Source organism: Podarcis tiliguerta, assembly GCF_965153285.1.
Source record: "Podarcis tiliguerta genome assembly, chromosome: 6".
Classification (NCBI taxonomy): Eukaryota; Metazoa; Chordata; class Lepidosauria; order Squamata; family Lacertidae; genus Podarcis; species Podarcis tiliguerta.
Genome location: NC_139539.1, coordinates 48,316,450 through 48,336,898, shown reverse-complemented (window position 1 = coordinate 48,336,898; position 20,449 = coordinate 48,316,450). Strand labels below are relative to the sequence as shown.

The window sequence follows — 20,449 nt, the reverse complement described above, 5'->3', positions numbered from 1 at the left end:
GAGTTCGAGTCTTTAAACACCAGATTGAGTGATGCATGCCATGGGAGGCAGACTAGAATTAACAATTTAACTGGGTTAATCATGAGGGATTGGAAAACACAAATAATTTACTGGTTGACTTTGTTTATGAATTGCTTCCCATGAAATCATCCCTGCGTGGTTAACAATATCAGGCTCAGTTTTCTAAGGAGTGCAGTGTCCCTTATTGAATTAACCCTTTTAAAAACAAAACAAGATATACTAGCAGAACACCTCAGATATGCCAGAGGAGCCCTTACACCAGCAAAGGAACAGCTGAAAGGGAGAAGAAGAAAGGGAGAAGGATGGGACATGGGCAGGAGAGAGGAGAAGCAGCACACAGAGGTCCTATGTCCCTCTTCAGTCCCTGGCTATGATCCTGTTGACAGTGAAATTTGCTCTCTGTACATTCTCAGTGAGGATGAACTGACACCTGGGAAGCAGAAAAAGGATGTGCCTGTCATTATTGAGGATATTTCTAACATAGGGGCTCTGAAGCAGAGCGGTGCGTTTAATCAGCTTCTTTGTGAAGGGATACGAAATGAAGACCCATGATATCAAGTGAAACCTCTTTCTTAATATGCAGACAAGTGCACCGCAAAGCAAAAGGTGACTTGGTAATATAACCATGCAATTTGAGTACATAATAGACCAAATCACTGAGCAAGGAGAATTTTAAAAAGAAAAGAAAAATAAACTACCCCAACCCTTGAGCTGAAATTCCTCTCTCTCTGACTTCAATGGGAATCCTTTTTGAAAAAAGAAAAACAGCCATCCTATATGGATGACAGCCCCCACCATCAAGCCACCACAAAAAAGTTAGGGTATGGTGTGCAACTCAACAACCAGTCACAGCACAGCATCCTCACATGGGCAGACCATAATTCAAATGACAGGGTGCACAGCATGGGGCTATATCTCTGGCCCCATGTTATGCAGACAGGGTGGGTTTTTTTGGGTGATAGGGAACTATCCTTGTCAGTGTTTGTCCACTCTTCAGCACCTTTGCTGTGCAGGATTACAGAAGCAGAACAAACTTCCGCTTCGTGCACAGTGTTTCACTTCAACTTTTAAGGCGGAAGTATCCTCTGTCACTGTAGTCTCCTCCTCTCCATCCTGGGCATGAGCACCCAGGCGGCATGGCTTCCTCTTCTCTGTCAGTCCATTACAAACACCTATTGTGCATGCAGTTCCAGGTGTACCTGGTTTGCAGGGGCAAGTCTACAGCCCTCCCATGGTCAGGCTGAATAAGGCTCTTGTTGCGTTTGTTGTGTGTCTGGGGCAATGCAGGAAACATACTGGGGGCATGTCTTTATCATCATGAGTTAATTGTCTACCTTCATGCATGAATGGTATGTTGATATTGTTGTTGGCATAGTGCCCGACTGGTGAAGTTTCCAGGGAGGCTTGTGTGTGTGTGTGTGTGTTATATTTTCTAGCTGTGTGTTTCTCCTTCTCCCTCCTATGCTGAACACATGTTGTATATGGTGGGCATTCCCCATGGTGTTGTGGCATATCTCCCCAATGTAATGCGAGTACATGCTTGGTTTGCCCATTCTTAAAGCCAGGAGATGTTCAGTACACTTGCCAGACTTGTCCTACTCTGAGCTGCTCCTGTTTATGCACACACATGGTGGTGCTGGCTCCCTCTTGCATTGAAGTGAATCACAAACATTGGCTGTACTAGCCAACTGGTCTCTTTCAGGCAGCGCTGCTTGTGAAGTCTTCACACATATGCCAAAGCTATTTTGAGCTCTTCCAACTAGAGTGGAAAAGAGGACAGGGAAAATGTGCTTACAGGAAGGAGTGGAAGATCATCTGCTCCGGCTACTTGTTCCTCATTCTGCCCTGTGCCATTGCAGACGGTGAGAATTGGTTACACCTTCCAGTTACCACAAAAGCTTCAAGTGAAATAATTGTAACTAAGGGGCATTCCTTATACCCCACTCACACTCCTTTCACTGGAACATCAAGGTCAACAGCATTTTCTGAATAAAAGGCAGATTTGCATATATTTAAATAGGTGCAGTCAAGTACTGCTTGTTCTACACATTCAACTATTTTCAACTACTATTTTTCTTTTTCTTTCTTTTAAAGCAGTCTGCTATAATAAAATTAAAGTTCATTGAAGCAGTCAAATGTGAAACATTGATGACAGGAGAGCCACATCATAAACTACAGATAAGTAATTTTCAATTACAAATGTGGTTGGTGAGAAGTTGTCTTTCTGGTGTCATTAAAAAAAAGGAAAGGAAAGGAAAGGAAAACTTGAAAGCAGAGCTGAAAGCATTATTCCATTAATTGGCATGATTAATCAAATGCATTAACCACAGTTTAAACATGTGGATTTAAAAAATCAAATATTAATTGGAACTCTCCCTTATGGAAGTGTTTCATTGCTGGCAGCATTGTTTCAAACAATCTCTGTGTACTTCTTGATTCAAGCAATGTGGCTTGAAATGTAAAGTATGTGTTTGGAATGTTTTACTGAGAGCAACTATTCTATCCAATAAATATCTGCAAAAGATACTATGTATGTTCCCAATTTAGTTATATGTAATTGATTGAATAGGGCAATTAGTATAGGCTGGGGTGGGGAGCCTCCAGCTGGTGGTCCAATTTTGGTCCAGCAGGGGTCCCAATTCGGCCGGCCTGCCAGGCTGCTCCTGACAACCACGGCCACCTGCCCTACATTTAACATCATATGTGGTGCCAGGTGTGGGGCAGGCACTGGTGTAGCATCAAAGGAGCAACTGGGAGCTTAAAGTGAGTTCCTGATTGTTTCTTTACTGGAGCAGGAAAAGGAAACCACTGTTGAAATTGGGGGGGGGGGGGACCTCCTTTGTTTTAGCAGCAGTCTCAGTGCAAAGTGCTGCATGCTTCTGGAGCTAGCCACTTTGAAGGTGTGCTGGGAGTGCATCTTCAAAGAGGCTCACCACCTGATGTCATTGGGATGCTAGGTGACTGACATGTAGGCAGTTCCATCCACTTATTGAATTTGGCCTTCAAAGGGTAGGGCAGACATAGATCTGGCATGCCAGGAAAAAAACTGTTCCCAGTCCTAGATATAGACCAAAATAAAATAAAATAATCCATAGGTAGATATTAGTGCTGGCTCTAGGTTTTGGAGTACCTTTGGAGAATATACAGTGGTGCCTCGCAAGACAAAATTAATTCGTTCTGCGAGTTTTTTCGTTCTACGAGTTTTTTCGTCTTGCGAAGCACCGCTGTGTATTGACGGTTTCCCATAGGAATGCATTGGCGGTTTAAAAAAAAAGGCGCAAGACGTTTCGTCTTGTGAGGCAAGCCCATAGGGAAATCCGTCTTGCGAAGCAACTCAGAAAACGAAAAACTCTTTCGTCTTGCGAGTTTTTCGTCTTCCGAGGCATTCGTCTTGCGAGGTACCACTGTACCTTCAGTGGGAGGCGCTCTCTAAACCACTGCATATTTGCTTTCTCTCTCCCTCTGGGTTCCGTCTGTACAACCACACAGAGGGAGAGGAGGCAGCAAGGGGAATGTGCTGCTCCAGTTCCTCAGTCTTGTTACTGTTTGCATGTTTGAAGGAGAATAGGGAGCTAGGGAAAGAGAAGCAGGGCCAGGAGGCTGTGGGAGGTGGCAATGCACCTCCTGGTGTAGTGTGGGCTGCAGCATATGCCCAGTGATGCCAACTCCTGCCAGATACATCCTCAGTTATGACAATCCCTTTGCTGGTGCACAGCTGTATACTCTGTGTTATGTCAACAGATTTGGATTTGAAAATGTTCAGGGATTTGGGTAATGAATAGAGAAACTGGTGTGCTAAAGGGCAACCCAGGAAGCATGAAGAATCCTTTTGAGAAAGGTGTAGAGGAAACTGCTGTGCTAGAATTGATGGGTCAGAACAGTGGTGGATTATGCTGCGATGAGGGGGAATGTTTCCATTCTTTCGCATACAGCACCTTGGGTTGGGCCTGGAAAGGAACGGGCAGCCAGTGATGCTGTTTTAAAACCAGGGGATTATATGTGCTCAGAAGGAAACCCCAGCCAATAATCTGGCAGCTGCATTTGGACCAACCAATGTTCCAAGTCATCTTCAGGGGCAGCCCTGTGTAGAGTGCATTACAATAATTCAATCTGGAAGTTACTAGAGCATGGAGCACAGCGGCTAAGTCATCTCTGTCCAACAGGGGCCGCAGGTGATGAAGCAACCATAACTAGAAAAAGGCACTCCTAACCACTGAGATCACTTGAGTCACCAGTGACAGTGTTGCTTCCAGGAGCATCCACAAGCTGCAGACTTGCTCCTTCCAGGGCAATGCAATCTTGTCCAGGGCAGGCCATTTCCTCACCTCTTGGTCACATAAGACATTCATTTCAGGATTCAGATTCAGTTTATTGGGCCACATCCAATGCATCACAGCCCTCGAGCACTGGTTCTAACACCTCAACTGCATTTCCTGATTCAGACGGAATAGAGAAACAGAGCTGAGTGTCATCTGCCTATTGGTGGCACTTCATTCCAAATCTCCCTATGACAGCTCCCAGAGGCTTCATATAGATGTTAAATAGCATGGGGGACAAGATAGAACCTTGTGGGACACCACTTTCTGACTGCTTGCTTGAAATGGCCCTTGAAGTAGGAGAGGAACTACTGGAGCACAGTTGAGATGCTCCAGAAGGATTCTGTAGTCAACAATATCAAAAGCTGCTGGAAAAATCCAAGAGGATGATCAGGGCAGCACTCCTCGTCATCTCTCTCCCAATAAATGGCGTCAACTAGGGCAACCAAGGCAGTTTCAGTGCCATGACCAGGCCTGAAGCCAGACTGAAATGCATCCAAATAATTAGCTTCCTCCAAGCATGCCATCCAAATAACCACCTTGCCCCAAAAGGGGATGTTTGCCAGTGGGCGATAGTTGTTTAACACTTCTGGGTCCAAAGTGGGGGTGCACCACTGCCGCCTTCAAGGCAGATGGTATCTCCCCCTTCTCCAGGGAAGTCCTAATCACTGGACCCACCCAGTCAACCCCCTGTGACTAGCTCTAAGAAGCAAAGGTCAAGGAGGTAGGCAGTCTGCCAAACTTTTCCAAGCAGCTTGGTCAAATCTAGTCTAGATAGCTCCACCGGATTGCTCAACAGCAGGCCTCTGAGGAAAACCATATGTTTGTATCTGATGTGTGGTAAAATCCTTCTTATTACTCGGCAGGGTGGCACAGACAACCTACCCAAAGCCCCCCTTGTTCACCCCAAAGAAGTTTGGTCTGCATGGGCTCAAACAGCTGATTTATGAAGTGGTGAACTCTTGTTAATGATTGTCTATAGTGTCTACAGTTGTAATGAACCGGATGGGGGTGGTGATATACCGATGGGTTCTGAATCCTAAACATTATTCTTAGTTAATGATTCTGCTTACAGTGCACTGTTTTTAAGAAACTGTCAAGTTCCGTTTAGTTTTGATTTTATTTGGAACAAATATTGCTTCTCTTTTAATGTATCCCAATTTGTACCATGCCTTCCTTATTAAAGGAACACATGTCAGCTTCTCTGGTGATTATTTCAAGGGATCTTGTTGAATGTGCATTAGCTGAACAGGGCCCTTACATTACTGAATCAACAAGTCCTAAATATTTATTACAAGTCCCAAGGTATTCCTAGGAAGCTTCCTTATACCAAGGCAAACCATTTGTCCATCTAGCTCCATATTGTGTACACCAGTAGTAGCCAACCTGATGCTATGGACTACAGCTCACATCACAACCTGATGCTATGGACTACAGTCCACGTGCTATGGACTATAGCTCACATCACCCTTCCAGCATGGACAATTGCCATGGATGATGGGTGTTGTAGTCCACAACATTTGGAGGGCACCATGTTGGCTATCACAGTCCACACTAACTGGATGCAGTCCCCCAGTGTTTCAGAGATGAATTTTCCCCAACTCTAGTTGGAGATGCTGGGGACTGAAGCTGCGACCTTCTGAGCTACATCCCTGAAGTTCAGAGCATAGCACATTTGCTGCTTTATCTAGGTGAAACTGAAGAAAGAGCCACTTTTTTAGTATGTGTGGGATCATAGTGCTGACATCACAAGCACCTGCTACTTTTAGTAGTTAAATAAGTCACTGGAATGTTAGCACCTTTTCCCCCTTCACTGAATGTTCCTTTGTTTCCTGGGTGTTCCTATCTACTGTGATGAGAGAGAGTTCCTAGTAACACTTAGTTTTTGTTTTTCCAGTGGCCACTGGTTACAGGCCAGGGGTGATGGGAAAGGCTTGATGAGCAGGATCAGGCCCACAGACTGGCGATTCACCACCACCACCACTTTGAGTAGGCTGGAGAGCTGGACAGACTGCGCCAAGCAAATTTCCCCCTGTTGCCCACAGTAAGGAGACCTGTTGCTGCCTTACAGTTTCCAGAGATGGACGGGTTCAGATATCTGTCAAGTCTGCTTTGATCACCACCACAAACAACTGGATTGAGGTGGTTTATGCTTTGCCTTTGGTCTCTGCTATCAGTCCATCTGACTTGTTTCCATCAGCTACAGCTCTTGGCCACCCTCATTGGGAGATAGGCGGTAAGGTGAGGGATCTCACCTGGACAGAAATACTTTCTCTGTTTCTGAAGAACACAGCACCATCCAGTACACAAAGCATTCTCTGTCTGCTTTGCCAGGTCCCCTTCCTTCCAGTATCAAACTCTGGACGTCTGATAATTTTCAAACAGAAAGCTCACACCTGGTCTTGTTGAGAATGCCTAAGCACACCCTAAACACTTGATCCCTGCTGTTTGGGGTAGTGGAGCTGCTGAAGCAGAAAAGTGGCAGGTCAAGCAAAGGGTTAACACCCCCTCTCCCTTGCTGTTTCTCTGCTAGAAATCATCCAGCAGAGAAGCAGACTGTCCAGGCTTCTTACAAGTTTTTTGAGCACTGCTGGATAATCAGCAGCCGTCCTGCCGATGCCCAGCTGTGGGTTAAGCCAGTGACGGCCTGCCACTTTGTTCTACCCTCTCTCTTTCTTAACCTTGCAGGGCTCTGCACCCAGTTACAAATACTCTCCACTGGCCTCTTTTACTGCTGTGCTGGAATCAACTCTTCACTGAATGTGCAGCTCATGCCCACAGAAAAGTCTATTTAAATTAAATCACGTTGCATGAAAGAGAGAAAAAGAAAGACGAAAATGATCAAAGCTGTGTTTTGAAATATAGCCAGAGATAAGAGCGAGCTAATAAACTGAGGGCCACAAGATTGATCTCCCTGCAGAGTCCTTCATCCCTTTTGCCAGGATATTAGACGCAAAAGCAAAGCAGACGATGCCTTTGCCGCAGGGGCTAGGCTGGGCATTCAGTTATCTCCTCTGTCCTCTCCCAAGCTGAGGTTCGCAATCCCAAGGACCGACTACAAGCCCTGGGCACCTTGCGAGTGCATGGCATCTTTTTATTACTCCTATTAAGGAGAGCAGAGCCAGGCCGGAATAAGAAGGAGCCGCTGAGCTAATAAAAAGTAGTGATACTAAAGTGGCCTTTTGATCTGTCCGTAGCACTTTCCCTGCTTCACAGCATTCCTTAGGCCAGGGAGCCTTTGGACTAAAAAATTAAATGGCTAGATAGGCAAAAGCAAAGGCTACAGCAAGGGAGTCTAGCCATTCTCTCCAGGAAGAATTCCAGGTGCCTTCCTGGCTCACAGCCACACTTGGGCTGATGGACTTTTCTCCTTCAGCTAAAGATCATGGATTTCCTGTTCTCACCTCCAGCTTTTGCTGCCTTGTCCTGTGCAAATGTGACAAAGTCCATTGATTCAAATTGACTTAAGGGTGCCTAACTACATCAGGCTATTGGTTGGCTGGAGTCTACTGATGGGCATCTGCTTGGGCTCAATGACATGGTTATTTCTGAGTCCTATTAAAACCATCCAGCCTCTAGACTCCCTCTGGAAGGGTGAGAATTTCAGCATTTATGAGGTCCAGGAATGATTTACAGTAACAGGTGCCCACAGTGGTGGCAGGGGAACTGTGGCAGATGAACTGTCAGGCCCAGGTACCAGATGGTAAAGAAACAAAGCCCCAAATTTGCTACTTAAGCCAATCTCACGCAATGTTCGCATTTCACACACAATCTGAACTTGTGATCGGGAGGAAGAGGATGGTCAGCAGGAGAAACAGTGGAGGAACAGGATAGGAAGCAGAGTGGCTTCAACCTATCTCTGGTATTTAAGGGTGCAAGTGGACATTGCCTTTGGCAATCCCTTGCTCCCTTGACTTCTTGGTCAGAGGTTTGCATGCAATTGACAGTCACGTTCTTGCAGCTCTGGAGAGGCTTCATTTCTAAATCACCAGTCAGACTTGGGCTGCAATCCTAAACATAATTACTTGAAACTGGATGCAAATTGAAATTAATGAGACTTGCTTCCAAATAAACCTGGTTAGGATAATTCTGTACACGTACTCTCCAGGCCCAGGACTCATCATCGCTGCCTGCCAAGGATTGAGGTATAAGCTCTAAAGATCAGGGACAGTGTCCATGGCTTGGAACACTAATGGGCTAAATTGACATCTTCCTTTAATATTTCTGCCCGACATTTGCTAGCACAAAGTCTTGCATTTTTGTTTTTGCAGCCGATTTAACCATATAATCCTGTGCTGGGGATAAGAACTCATGCAGCAGATCTGGATCTTCAGGGAAGGGATGGAGGGATGAGGATTGGCAGAAACCAGCCCCTCACTGAAGGAACAGGATAAGGGAGATCCTGGAATCTCCAATTAAGAGATTTCAAGGGTTCATTCAATTGCATTTACTGCTTATTCACACACATCCAGTTCGCACCACCATCACAAGAACAAAGTTTAGGGCACTCTTTGGGCAGATGCATACTGGGCTGAGATGGTAAATGCTTAGAGGAGAAGAGGAGGAGGAGGAGGAGGAGTTTGGATTTGATATCCCGCTTTATCACTACCCGAAGGAGTCTCAAAGCGGCTAACATTCTCCTTTCCCTTCCTCCCCCACAACAAACACTCTGTGAGGTGAGTGGGGCTGAGAGACTTCAGAGAAGTGTGACTAGCCCAAGGTCACCCAGCAGCTGCATGTGGAGGAGCGGAGACGCGAACCTGGTTCCCCAGATTACGAGTCTACCTCTCTTAACCACCATACCACACTGGCTCCCTGGAGATCCCTTGGAACATAGGAAGCTGCTTTGTACTGAGCCATAATATTGGCCCACCCAGTTCAGCAGCTCCTCAGGGCTGCAGGTAGGAGTCTTTTCCAGGACTACCTGGAGATATCAGGGATTGAATTTGGGACTTACAATATGCAAAGCAAAATGTCGTTCGTACCACTGCACTCAGTGTTTGCTTTGAAGTGCCTAGAGCTGGCAGAACACAGAGTTGCATGTTGTGCACTGGAACAGCAAAACATCCTCCAGCTCTATGTATTGAACATTGTACCTATTCAATAAGCACAGTATCTGTTCTCTCATTATGAGTTTGGTTTACTGTTTTGCTGGCTGACATTTTTAGATAATCAGTAAAACTCTGTCTGTTCCATCATGCCTTCTGATCTTCTGAGGTCTGCTGAATTTACCTAGTGATTGCTCTTTTTAGTTTTTAGTCTAGTTTCATGATTGGTTGCATCATATTGTAATCAGTGTTTTGTGATGTGCTTATTGTGAACTGCTTGGCTGTTGTAAGCTGCTTCAAGGTCCTTTGCATAGAAAAGTGGCCTATAAATATAAACAAACCTAATATAAATAACACTGAGAGAACCTGTGGGCTACTGCACTGGTCCAGTTGGCAAGTTGCAGGCCATTATATTCAGGAAAAGAACCTAATGACAATTTTGTCCTCGAGTACTGAATTTTGCGTTTCTGAATACTTTAGTGGTTTGGGAATGAGCTGTTGCATGACAATAAAATGGTGACAATATAAAACATCCAAATGTGAGAATGTGCTTACTGAGTTGTAAGCAGGTGAGGATTTCTAAGCACAAATTCTAAAAAATACTTTTGGCAAAACATTGCACCAGATTGCTCATTGACCTGATGATAGCATAGTTAGCTCTGCTTGTGAATTTGCTTGTTTTCTCCTATGAAACTGCGGAAGGAAAAGGACAGCCCAACATTGAATTCGGGGGGTGGGGGGATTGCAATGGATTCTGTTCTGCCTGATGTGTATCTATCATCCTGCCAAAACTCAACACAATCCAGAGCCTGAGGAAAACCCATCACCATAGAATAAATATGCCATTGAAGGTGTGGATTTGCATGGATGACCATATATCACTGAACCTGCAGCCTGAAACCTGTAGATCTCCTTAGCGACCAAGCTTGCTGGAGGGTTCCAATATTTTAAAGCAGTAAATGGGAAATTCCAATAGCTCTGGCTTCCCTTGTTACTACAAGGCTGTAATGCAAAAGACTGGACCTGAGTAATTCTTAAAATCCACATTATTATTATTTTTTAAATGTACGCTTTGCCTATGCAGATACCTGAACCAGTTCAGATTCTGCATCTGGCAACTTTACTCTTCAAAGAGTTGAGGAAAAGGTTTAATTTCTAGCTCTTCATCCCAGGCAACAATCTGAAAAGTTGTAATTGTTTTGGAATAAAGGGAAAGTGAGAATCATTGGCGTCAGTAGTAGTAGGCCTGACAAGCTCATGTCTGGCTAACTAGACCCTTGGTGATCTTCAGCAGACCCCCTTTACCACCATTCATGTCCTGCCCTGAAAACCAGCTCCTCTTTCTATAATTTGCAGCTGTCCATCACTAGCCAAGATTTTTGTTATTGCTGAGGAGTGGAGTCATGCTTGCGCTCATTGATTAATCAATAGCCTTAATTGAGTTGCAGCTCTTTAATGGATAGCCCACTGGCTCTTGTTTTTTAATCCCCTTGCACACATTGACCCAAGTCACTCACCTGTAGAAAACTGCTTATGCAGCAGAAGAGGCCATTGGGATCATGAAGGTCGGTCATGGGCTTCAGTCCAAGTTCATAAGCAGAAAGCAAGGCTTGAGCAGATTTTCTTTTTCTGAGAGGAGGAATAAAGTCATTTTGGTTTAAAAGGAGGAAGGATAGTGTGGCTGGACAGTCTATCCAAGCTCTTTTAAATCCCCACTGAACCCCCCCCCCCCCGCCCTAATTATTTTATAGTGATAGAGTTCTCTTCATCCAGTGAGGATCCTTTAGTGAAAAATGGAGAGAGGTGATTCTTTGGCTTGGTCCTGAAAGATTCTCATTCTGAACATTAGCTTCTACTGCTGACAATATTGCTTTTTAAGGCCCATTTATTAGCCAGAGAAATTTGGTGAGGGTTAGAGAAAAGGTCTCACGCTTTTAACGAGATGCTCCTTGTACCATCAAAGCCAGACATGGCTTTCACATCCTGATACATTGGAGGACATCAGACTGCATGATTGTGATTTCCAACCCAGCACTGCTTACCTTGAGGTTGATTAAGGCAACATGACATCAGAGGTAGCCAGCCATGCTATCTCTTAGACACACACACACACACACACACACACACTCCAGTGACTATACAACAGAGACTTTCCCTAGAATCACATCTGCAAGATCTTCAAGCCATGCATCTTTCTTTTCCTTTTGGAGTTCAGGGCACAGCCAGTTGCTTCTGTTGCTCTGCCTTTGCAGAACAGGAGCGCTGAATGGGAAGTCCTAATTTCTGAGCATGAAGGGATCTAGGGCTTAACACTGTTTGACACAATATCCTCCTTTTCTTAGGTCATCACTGCAATTTGCAGGCCTACTCTTCAATGCATTGTGTCACATATTTCACATTATTTCTGATTAGGCTACCATTTATCTGAAGTGACAAAGCATATTTGCATCAGTACATAACCTTGTTCAACACAAATGGCATTAGGGCTAGATCTAATGCTATATTTTCCAATGCGAGCATTGACATTTATGTGAAGGAGGGGGAGTGTTTCACTTCTAGTGTTTGACTTTTTAAATGTGCCATTTCAAAGGAACAGGACATTTTAAAATTACAATCCTCGCCTCACCTCACCCCACCCCAGCCACTGGGGTTAATATCAGTATAGGAAAATGTTTGATGAAAGATGATCTACAGCTATCTATGCAGTCCCAAAACTTGCATAGTTACATATCAACAGACATTAGTTTGTGTGTGTTTGTGCATCTGTGCAAATTTAGTTATTTTACTTCCGTGTCATCTGAGACACTTCATTTACGATAAAATATGCAGTGTCTAACTGAAAAGAGCAAACACTTTCTCCATTAATGAGCTGTTATGGACTAGCTCCCCAGGAAACTAATTAATACACTTCTTTGGATACATCTGGCTAACACCTGGCCACTTTTTGTGGAAATGCAATTCCTTGCAATGTGATTCACTTCTCCAATACCCCACATGGGACAAACTCCTTTGCTTATAATAAAATATAGACTGCACTGAAAACTTGGGTCTGCCCACTTGTCCTACGTAGTTCATGTAGCCCGAAGTTTGGCTATTTCTAGCAGTTACCAAAGGGGCACTCACTGAAGCTCAGAGGTCAGTCAGTGGGTCCACCAATGCTCAACACAGCATACATTCTTCAGGCAACTCCAACGCTGCACACAATCCTCAACCTTCCTAAGTACCTGGTAGGATGAGATGAATCGGAGGAAAGAATGTCCTCCCAATGCATATATCCTCTCCTACCTTCCTTACGGCTTAGTCATGCTGGCCACATGACCTGGAAACTGTCTGTGGACAAACGCCGGCTCCCTCGGCCAATAAAGCGAGATGAGCGCCTTAACCCCTGAGTCGGTCACGACTGGACCTAATGGTCAAGGGGCCCTTTACCTTTTTTACCTTCCTTAACATCTCCACAAAAACAATATCAAGCTCCTTCCTCCATGTTTTTGACCTTCCTGGCCCTTGGCTGACTCACTCCCTTCTTTACCCAACTTTCCCACCAAACCACTAGGTTTGTTACTCTGTTTTTCTTCATTTTCGCCTTGTTTCTAAATCCAATGCCTCCCAAGTCTAACTCTTGCCTTCTTGCTTCTTCCTGTTTTGATACGTTTCTTATTAGCTCCACCCTCTAAAGTCTCCTTCTGACGACCTGTTTACTGAACATCCATCCTGATTTGCTTGTGCAAAAGGTTATGCGGAGGTTAGATTCTATCTGGTCGTTATTGAATGTTTCTTCAGATTTGTTTGTGGAGCAGTTTCATGGCAATAAGCATTCATCCTGATTTACATGCAGATCTTTCATATGATTTTCCTGTTACTTGTTCGTTCATGTATTTCCCATCACTTTTCTAGACACAAAAAGTCAATTTCTTAGACGTTCTTAGATGGTGTGTTTAATCTTGCAATCTTACCTCACCTTCCCAGCTGCTAGTGTCCTCCAAGGGGGCCACACCAGCCTGGCTTAAGTGCAGTTCAAAGAGAGTGGGTTTCTTTACCCAGTGAGACATTTCCCCCAGCCTTCTAGGTGCTCCCAGTTGCTAGTGGTGGTCTTACTGTGCTGCTGCAGTAGTGCTGCTTCACTCGACTGAGAAACCCAAGACATGCCCACAGCTACCTGAGAAGCCACATCTGCAAAATGCAGGACAACTGGCAGAGTCTTGCCCTTCACAGGTCTTATCTCAGTTTCAGTATATTGTACTGCATAACCTTTGCACCCATCTGCAGACATTTGCTCAGGGAAGCACATCTGCATCTTCAGAAGTAACATGAAAAGCAACCCTTAGGGGCTGGGCCTACAGGAACTTGGGGCTTTGCTCTCAACCTCTGCAGAGCTCAGGAACATATGAAGGGGGATTCCCATCCCGTTTTGTCATCCCCAACATAGCAGCCCTGGGTTCTCTCTCATCTGCTCCGTGAGATTTTCTCCCTCTGAGCCAAATGATTTTTGTTTGTTTGTCCCATACTGGTTTGAAGGAGATCCTCCTTAGCGATGGGGCCAGGGGCCAGGACTAATTGGAGAGCTGGCATTTATGGGCTGCTGCCTATTACTAAAGACAGAACTAGATGCCATGGATTAGCCAGGTGCCCTGGAGACCCAGTTGAGCGCTGTGCCGCCTCCACCCCCTCTCCGCTTGGCTGTCATGCCAGTGTTACTGTAATGAGCAGGAGAAGAGAGAGCTGGACTGTTTCGGTGCTTCTCACCCTCCGCATCTCTGATGGGTACGGCTGAGCTGCAGCATCTCCTAGTACACAGTGGTATAATTAGTGCCAGGGGGCAGCCGAGGTGGTCTAGTCCCACTAATGAGTACAGCCTTAGGCCCTTTTCATTTCCTTCCAGAAGATTGGCTTGAATGGGCGACAGCAAGGAAGCAGAGCCTGCTGTATTTAAAATCAAGCCACTGTGGAGGGTTTGTGGGCAGGTGCCCCTCGCACAGAAAGAAATACAGGGCTTGGAAGACACCAAAGGCCATCTATCCTAGCCTTTGCCAACCTGGTGCCCTGAATTGCAGCTCCCTTGGGGAGCAGATCTATTCCCGCACTCTACAATGAGGCAGAATTCTGCAAATGTTCCTAACAGGTATATCCGTATGAGGATGGGCTTGAGGGCTGCCCTGCCTCTTGGCCATTCCTGGGAGGTGGGACTGCACATCAGCAGTGGGTGTGGCCAAGACAATGGCAGCAGATAGACTGGGGTGTCCACTTGTAGCAGGACCAAAAGCTTATGGTCAGCTAGACAGGATGTCAAGTGCACCATTGGAAAGCATGCCAGGTTGATTTTTAAATTTAGTAATTTTGCTGGGACCACACCACAGGTGGAGGTGAGCTTTAACCCTTTCCTCAGCTGTGATTTCCAAGAAGATCACCCTCTCCCTATACTGCTGTTAGCCTTGGTGTGGAGAGGGGGAGCTCTCACTGGCACCAGTGGGTCTTTGGGGAGGCTGTGCTATCCCTTTCCACCTACCAGCTTGAGGGAAAGCAGCCAAGGAGTTAGTCAACAATGACATCCGGAGAAAACAAGCCTCCTTCTCTTGTTGCAAAAAAAAGCTCCAGGTGCATTTAGATATTGTTTTTCATAGTTCTTTAGCCTCTCTGGATTTCTGTATATTTTTACTGTGCATTTCCTCTAAATTGCAGTCCTTCACCCCGTGGCCTCCACTTGGCCTTTTGCTTCTTTTAAACAGTATTATCTCATTTAGTGGCCCAGCATTTCATCTCGCTTTCGCCCCGGCTGTTGCATTCCTCCTTGGAGTGTATTTTAAGGAACACTTTCCTGTTACAGCTTCTGAGTTATTTCATTGGCAGTAAATTGACAAGCTTGCAAGCTTTCACCTAATATCAGAGAACAATAGGACAACCTTTTGTGGTGCTGAAAGCAACATAGCCGGTGCACTAAATCAGTTCAAACAATATATTCTAATCTCAGCAAAGCTTTTACGGTAGTTACATAATTATACAGCAGTTATCCCATCACTGCAGGGGTCCTCATACAATGTTGTAATGAACCTCCCTAAGTCAAGAAGGAAATTGCTTTAACCTCTCTGAGGGTAACACAAACAGCAGAATGGCTGATTGCTTGTTTGCCAATGCTTACTCAGCTCAGGCTAAGAGAAAACAATGTCCAATGAAAAGGAGGGCAAGCCCAGGGTGTAATTTAAAGTCCTTATTCCCCGAGGGCACTGGAGAAACAAAAAACGCACAGAAAACATAGACTAGCCATATGGCAGAAGTCAGTGCCTTAATTAGCAGATAGGAATGGCTGGGGGCAAGTTCTGGGCCTCAATCCTGTTAGCTAAGGAAGCTTTTACTTGCAGACAGAGCATGCTTTCCTTGGGTAGAAACTGTGCCCACCTTTTATTCTGCCTTTCCTTCTCCCTTGTGGTTGGATGGACTGCTAGCTTACATCCTCCATGATGGCAGAAAGCTTACTCCAAAAGGCTTGGGAGGTGAAGGTATGGAAACTGCTTGAGTCACTGTTAACCATTAACCACATGGGGACACACACACACACACACACACACACACACACGAGTTGTCTCTGGATAATGCAGAATTAATGGACAAATTCATGGGTGGTTGCTGTGTTCTCCTGCTTTTCTCCTTCCTTTTGTTTGCCACATGCTGGGAGCTGGCTTTTAAGTCCAACCTGGCTGCTGTAGCAGCAGCAGCAGGCAAGCAAGCAGACTGCCAAGTGAGAGGGAAGGAATAACAACAGGGAGGAAATGGGTCTATGGGCCAACTGGCAATTGTCCAGGAGCTGAACTGAGCTTGGGTGCTGCCAGTTGCCGACCTCAGCCATAAAGGCTTCATGTATGGTTAATTAATGAAACAAAGGAAAGCAAACAAACACAAACACAAACACAAACACACAACACTGTGTATGCATATGTGTTGTTTGCAGCTTATTCTGAACAGCTGGAGAATCTTCACCAGTAAACCAGTTACTTCTGTAGCCTTCTCTGTGATTTATGTGCTGAAGCCTAGATAAACTGCATCCTCCTTATTTATATCCCTTTTTGGTGACAGTCCCATAATAATGTTGTAGATATTCACAAAAAAATTCAAAATAGCTGCTTGAAGCAGCACCCTGGGTTATTCCCTGCCTCAGGTTATAGAAAGCGACTGTTGTGCATATGGAGTTTCGAGAACATGTGATGCTTTATATGATCTGATGTATGAAATGAATGTGCAAAACTGTGAAATGATGTCTCTGAAATGGAAAATCACTTAATAATTACATGTCTCACACCGTCAAGTTCACTCAGTGAACCCCAAAAAACATAAGGCAGGTGGAGATTAATAATACATATATATATAGAAGTTAAGAGGAAATCCAGTGAATTGGTGCGTAGAACTAGTATCTGACAAAGTTGTCAACCGTATAAAGAGAGGTTGCTTAAAGTGAGGTGGCTTGGGTAAAATGCTCAGAAACACGTTCCAGAGGGCACTCTGTGCAAGGTGACGCGAAAGAGGTCAGAATGTTTACAGCATGGTACAAAAGACGTGTATGATCTCAAATATGTATTGGGAGGGGCAGGAATTAAATAAAGCTATTTTTTATTAGGAGTTCTATTCAGAATCTGCCTGCTTCCGAGTATCAGATGCTGGGGGGGGGGATGACAACAAGGGGGGGCTCTTTATGCTCCACCTGTGAGGTTTGTGAAGACATTTAGCTGGACACTGTGAGAAAAAGGATGCTGGTCCAGATGGACCTTTGCTTTGATCTAGCAGGGCTTTTTCATGTGTTAAAATATTCTTCTGATTATAGAGAAAGGAGGGGGATTTGGTTTATGTAAAGAGAGCCAACTGATGGACAGCCTTGCCTTATAGACCAGCTTTTGATGACATAGTGCCATCCAGATGTTTGGGATTACAGCTCCCATCAGCCCCAGGCAGCTGTAGTTGCAGCGGTGCAGTGACACTACAGAGCTATTGAGAGTGCTCTTGCGCTCGGATCCTGCTTGCAGGTTTCCCCACAGGCATCTGGTTGGCCACTGTGAAAACAGGATGTTGGACTAGAACCAGCAGGCTCTCCTTATGTTCTTTTGATGGGTTCCTGTTCTGCTAGTTGCCTGAATAAATGTTAAATCAGAAGCAGAAGATGAACAAGAAAGAGGGGAGGAGAAAGAGGTGCAAAGTTGTGTGTAGGATTTGCGTGGTCTTTGGGCAATTCCATGCTTAGACGGCCATTTTATGCAGGTGCCACAAATCCCCTGGGTTGTGTTTTGGACTATCATGAGACTGAAACAGTCCCTGTCTCCTCTATGTCTATCAGGAGCTTGATTCAGCAAACATTAGTTACACCAAATATTCAGTCTAGAAAAACTGAACTTGTTCCCTAATACAATGCATCCCAAATTTCCAGAGCCGTGAACCTGTACCCTGAGAGATTTGCTCACATACAGTATGTAGCAATAATAATATAAAAAAGCACCACACTGCCCTACTGCAGACCCCATTTAATCCAGAACAGCAGCAATTGCTTCTGTCTGTGCTGAAGGACGAAAAAGGTGGCCTATACAAAGCCGCAGGCAAAGCAGAAGAACCAGTGCCCCAAAAGTCATTCCTGTCAGTTCTGGGTAATGAAAACAAGGTCTCTGGGATGCAGAAATTCACCAGGGATTTCAATGGATGGTTGGTGTTTGATGTATGAGGCGAGTTAAATTGGTATCAATAAATACTAACCCTGGAATGACGTTCTTTAATTATCAGCGCAGATTATACATCACTTCAAAGCAAACAAACAGCATGCATCGGGCCACAGAGGAGCCGTGTGCAAAATGCAAAGCAGAGGCTGGGCACAGCAGTGCCGCAGAGCAGCTAAGAATTGCAAAGTGCATGGTTAGGAGGGTGTGTATAATCTTCTTGCAGGGTATTGAGCAAAAAACCCCCACTTAAGTTCAGTCTCTAGATCCATGTCTCTGAGATGTCCTTGACTTTGAATAATTATTTGGAAAAAGACCTAAGGGAGTCAGGGGCAGGGTTGTGGGGTAGCATGTATTGGTCTACCTTCTGAGCAAGGAGAAGAATTATACAGGTATTAGATGGATTTAAAAGGGGATTAAGCAAATTAATGGAGAACAAAGCCATAAATGATTAGGAGTTGCAATGGTTATATGCATCAGGATCAGAGCCACCATGCCTCTAAATAACAGTTGCCAGGGAACGACAGCAGGAGGGGACTGTTGTGCTCATGTTGTTCTTGTGGACTTGTCATAATGCATTTGGTGGACCATTGTGGAAAAGCAAGATGCTGGGCTGGATAGGCTTTTGTGACATCCTTCTCATGTTGCTCCTGGAGAACCAGCCAGGACAGAGCAGGTGGAACCTAAGAACATGTATTCTTGGGAAATAGTATCATCCATGTGGGAAGTCTTCAGAAACTGGGAATACTGAACATATATTCCTAGGGCAGCAGCAGGGTGTGAATCTAGGGGCAATGCAATCTAGGGTAGGCCTCCAGGAAAGATGGTGCACATTGGTGGAAATGAAGTGCCAAAGGAGATGTTTTTATACAATATGAAAAAATATGTCCCCCCCCCCCCCGCCTGGTCGAGAGAAGCCGAGCGATGCGACATGTGTTTTCCGGATACATCTGAATGCAAACGGGGTGGGTGGAGGGGCAAGAGAGCCGGCGCAGAGCCCACGAACGCCCCCTCGCGGCAAGTCTGCGACCCGCAGGCCCTTGCGCCTCTTTCACACGCGGCGCGAGCGTCTGCGCTCCAGCTCTCCTCCTCCTGCGGCGCCTCTTTCCTCGGAGGCGGAGCAGCAGCGCGCAGCAGGCGCCAAGGGCTTGTCGCCCGGACACCTCCCCCGCCAGCCGGGGGCGCGGGCGCCGCCTCCGCCCCTCCTCTCGCGGCCTTTGCCGGGTGTCTCAGGCGCTGCGCCGTCCGCCATGGCTCCGCTGCGCTTCGCTGCCAACCTGGCGTGGCTCTTCCAGGAGAAGCCGACGCTGCCGCAGCGCATAGAGGCGGCTGCGCAGGCCGGCTTCCGAGCGGCGGAGTTGGGCGCCCCTTACGCTTGCAGCGCCGAGGAGCTGCGGGAGGCGGCAGACAAGGCCGGGCTGGAGCTGGTCCTGCTCAACGCCCCGCCAGGTACCCGACCGAGTTGCCCGTGGCTAGAGCCCTTGCCTCGCAGACATAATACGGTCTCCCCACCCGGACCCAGCCTCCTCCCATGACCTTCATAGGCACTACTACAACGGGGTCGGCTTTTCAGCAGGCAGAAGTCAGCAGGTAGAGCTTAATAGTCTCTGCGTCTTTCTGGAAACACTAAATCTCTTTTCTGCCTGCTGCTGTACAGCTTTTACCTTTTTTTAAAAAAAACACAAAGTTGTAGACCTCACCTGATACCAGTTGAAACTTGCTACCGGTTCCTGCAGGTGCAAAGTCCATCACCTCTTTTCCTCTTTCTCTGTATCAACCTTGGCACCCAAGATAGTGACCACTTCACTGTACACTGGATGTCTCTTTCACAGGCTTGGAGAGAAGATATGGGTCCATTTTCTTGCCCCCCAAGCCCTGCTGCCTCCTAGAATAGCCTTTTCCCTTACACTCAAAACGGTGGTTGTTTCAATTGCAGATATTCCTAGTAGAGGTTATGGACTGCTCTTCTGCTTGCCAAAGACCAAGCAAATAAAGCTGTTTGTTCTGTGCCTCTCACCTCTTCTTGACCCCAAACATAGGAGCACTTAGCTGACATATAGGACAGCAGGTATCATTTATGGCAGACATCTATTTCCTACTATTGTCCCCTGCAACTGGTGTGTGTGTGTGTATACAGTGGTACCTCGGGTTAAGAACTTAATTCGTTCTGGAGGTCTGTTCTTAATCTGAAACTGTTCTTAACCTGAAGCATCACTTTAGCTAATGGGGCTGCCTGCTGCTGCTGCGCCGCCGCTGCACGATTTCTGTTCTCATCCTGAAGCAAAGTTCTTAACCCGAGGTACTATTTCTGGGTTAGCGGAGTCTGTAACCTGAAGCGTATGTAAGCTGAAGCGTATGTAACCCAAGGTACCAGTATATA

General features: G+C 45.8%; 1 protein-coding gene and 1 long non-coding RNA gene across 4 annotated transcripts in view; one reads left to right on the top strand and one right to left on the bottom strand.

Annotated features, from left to right (window-relative positions):
* The window catches only part of HYI (hydroxypyruvate isomerase (putative)), a 152,065-nt gene that overhangs the window by 126,520 nt on the left and 5,096 nt on the right, over window positions 1-20,449 (top strand). The window contains exon 1 of one of the 3 annotated variants that reach the window (XM_083446122.1): window positions 19,241-19,518. The exons of the other annotated variants lie outside the window; for them this stretch is intronic. Within the exon in view, the coding sequence (XP_083302248.1) occupies window positions 19,320-19,518 (199 nt within the window). The 5' untranslated portion in view covers window positions 19,241-19,319. Of the gene's footprint in view, window positions 1-19,240; window positions 19,519-20,449 lie in introns of those variants that run through there. 3 annotated transcript variants of the gene reach the window in all.
* LOC310680027 lies at window positions 416-20,431 on the bottom strand. Its single transcript, XR_014512620.1, has 3 exons — window positions 19,770-20,431; window positions 10,903-11,014; window positions 416-451 (listed from the first exon to the last, which is right to left on the bottom strand). It is a non-coding gene; the product is annotated as an uncharacterized lncRNA (long non-coding RNA).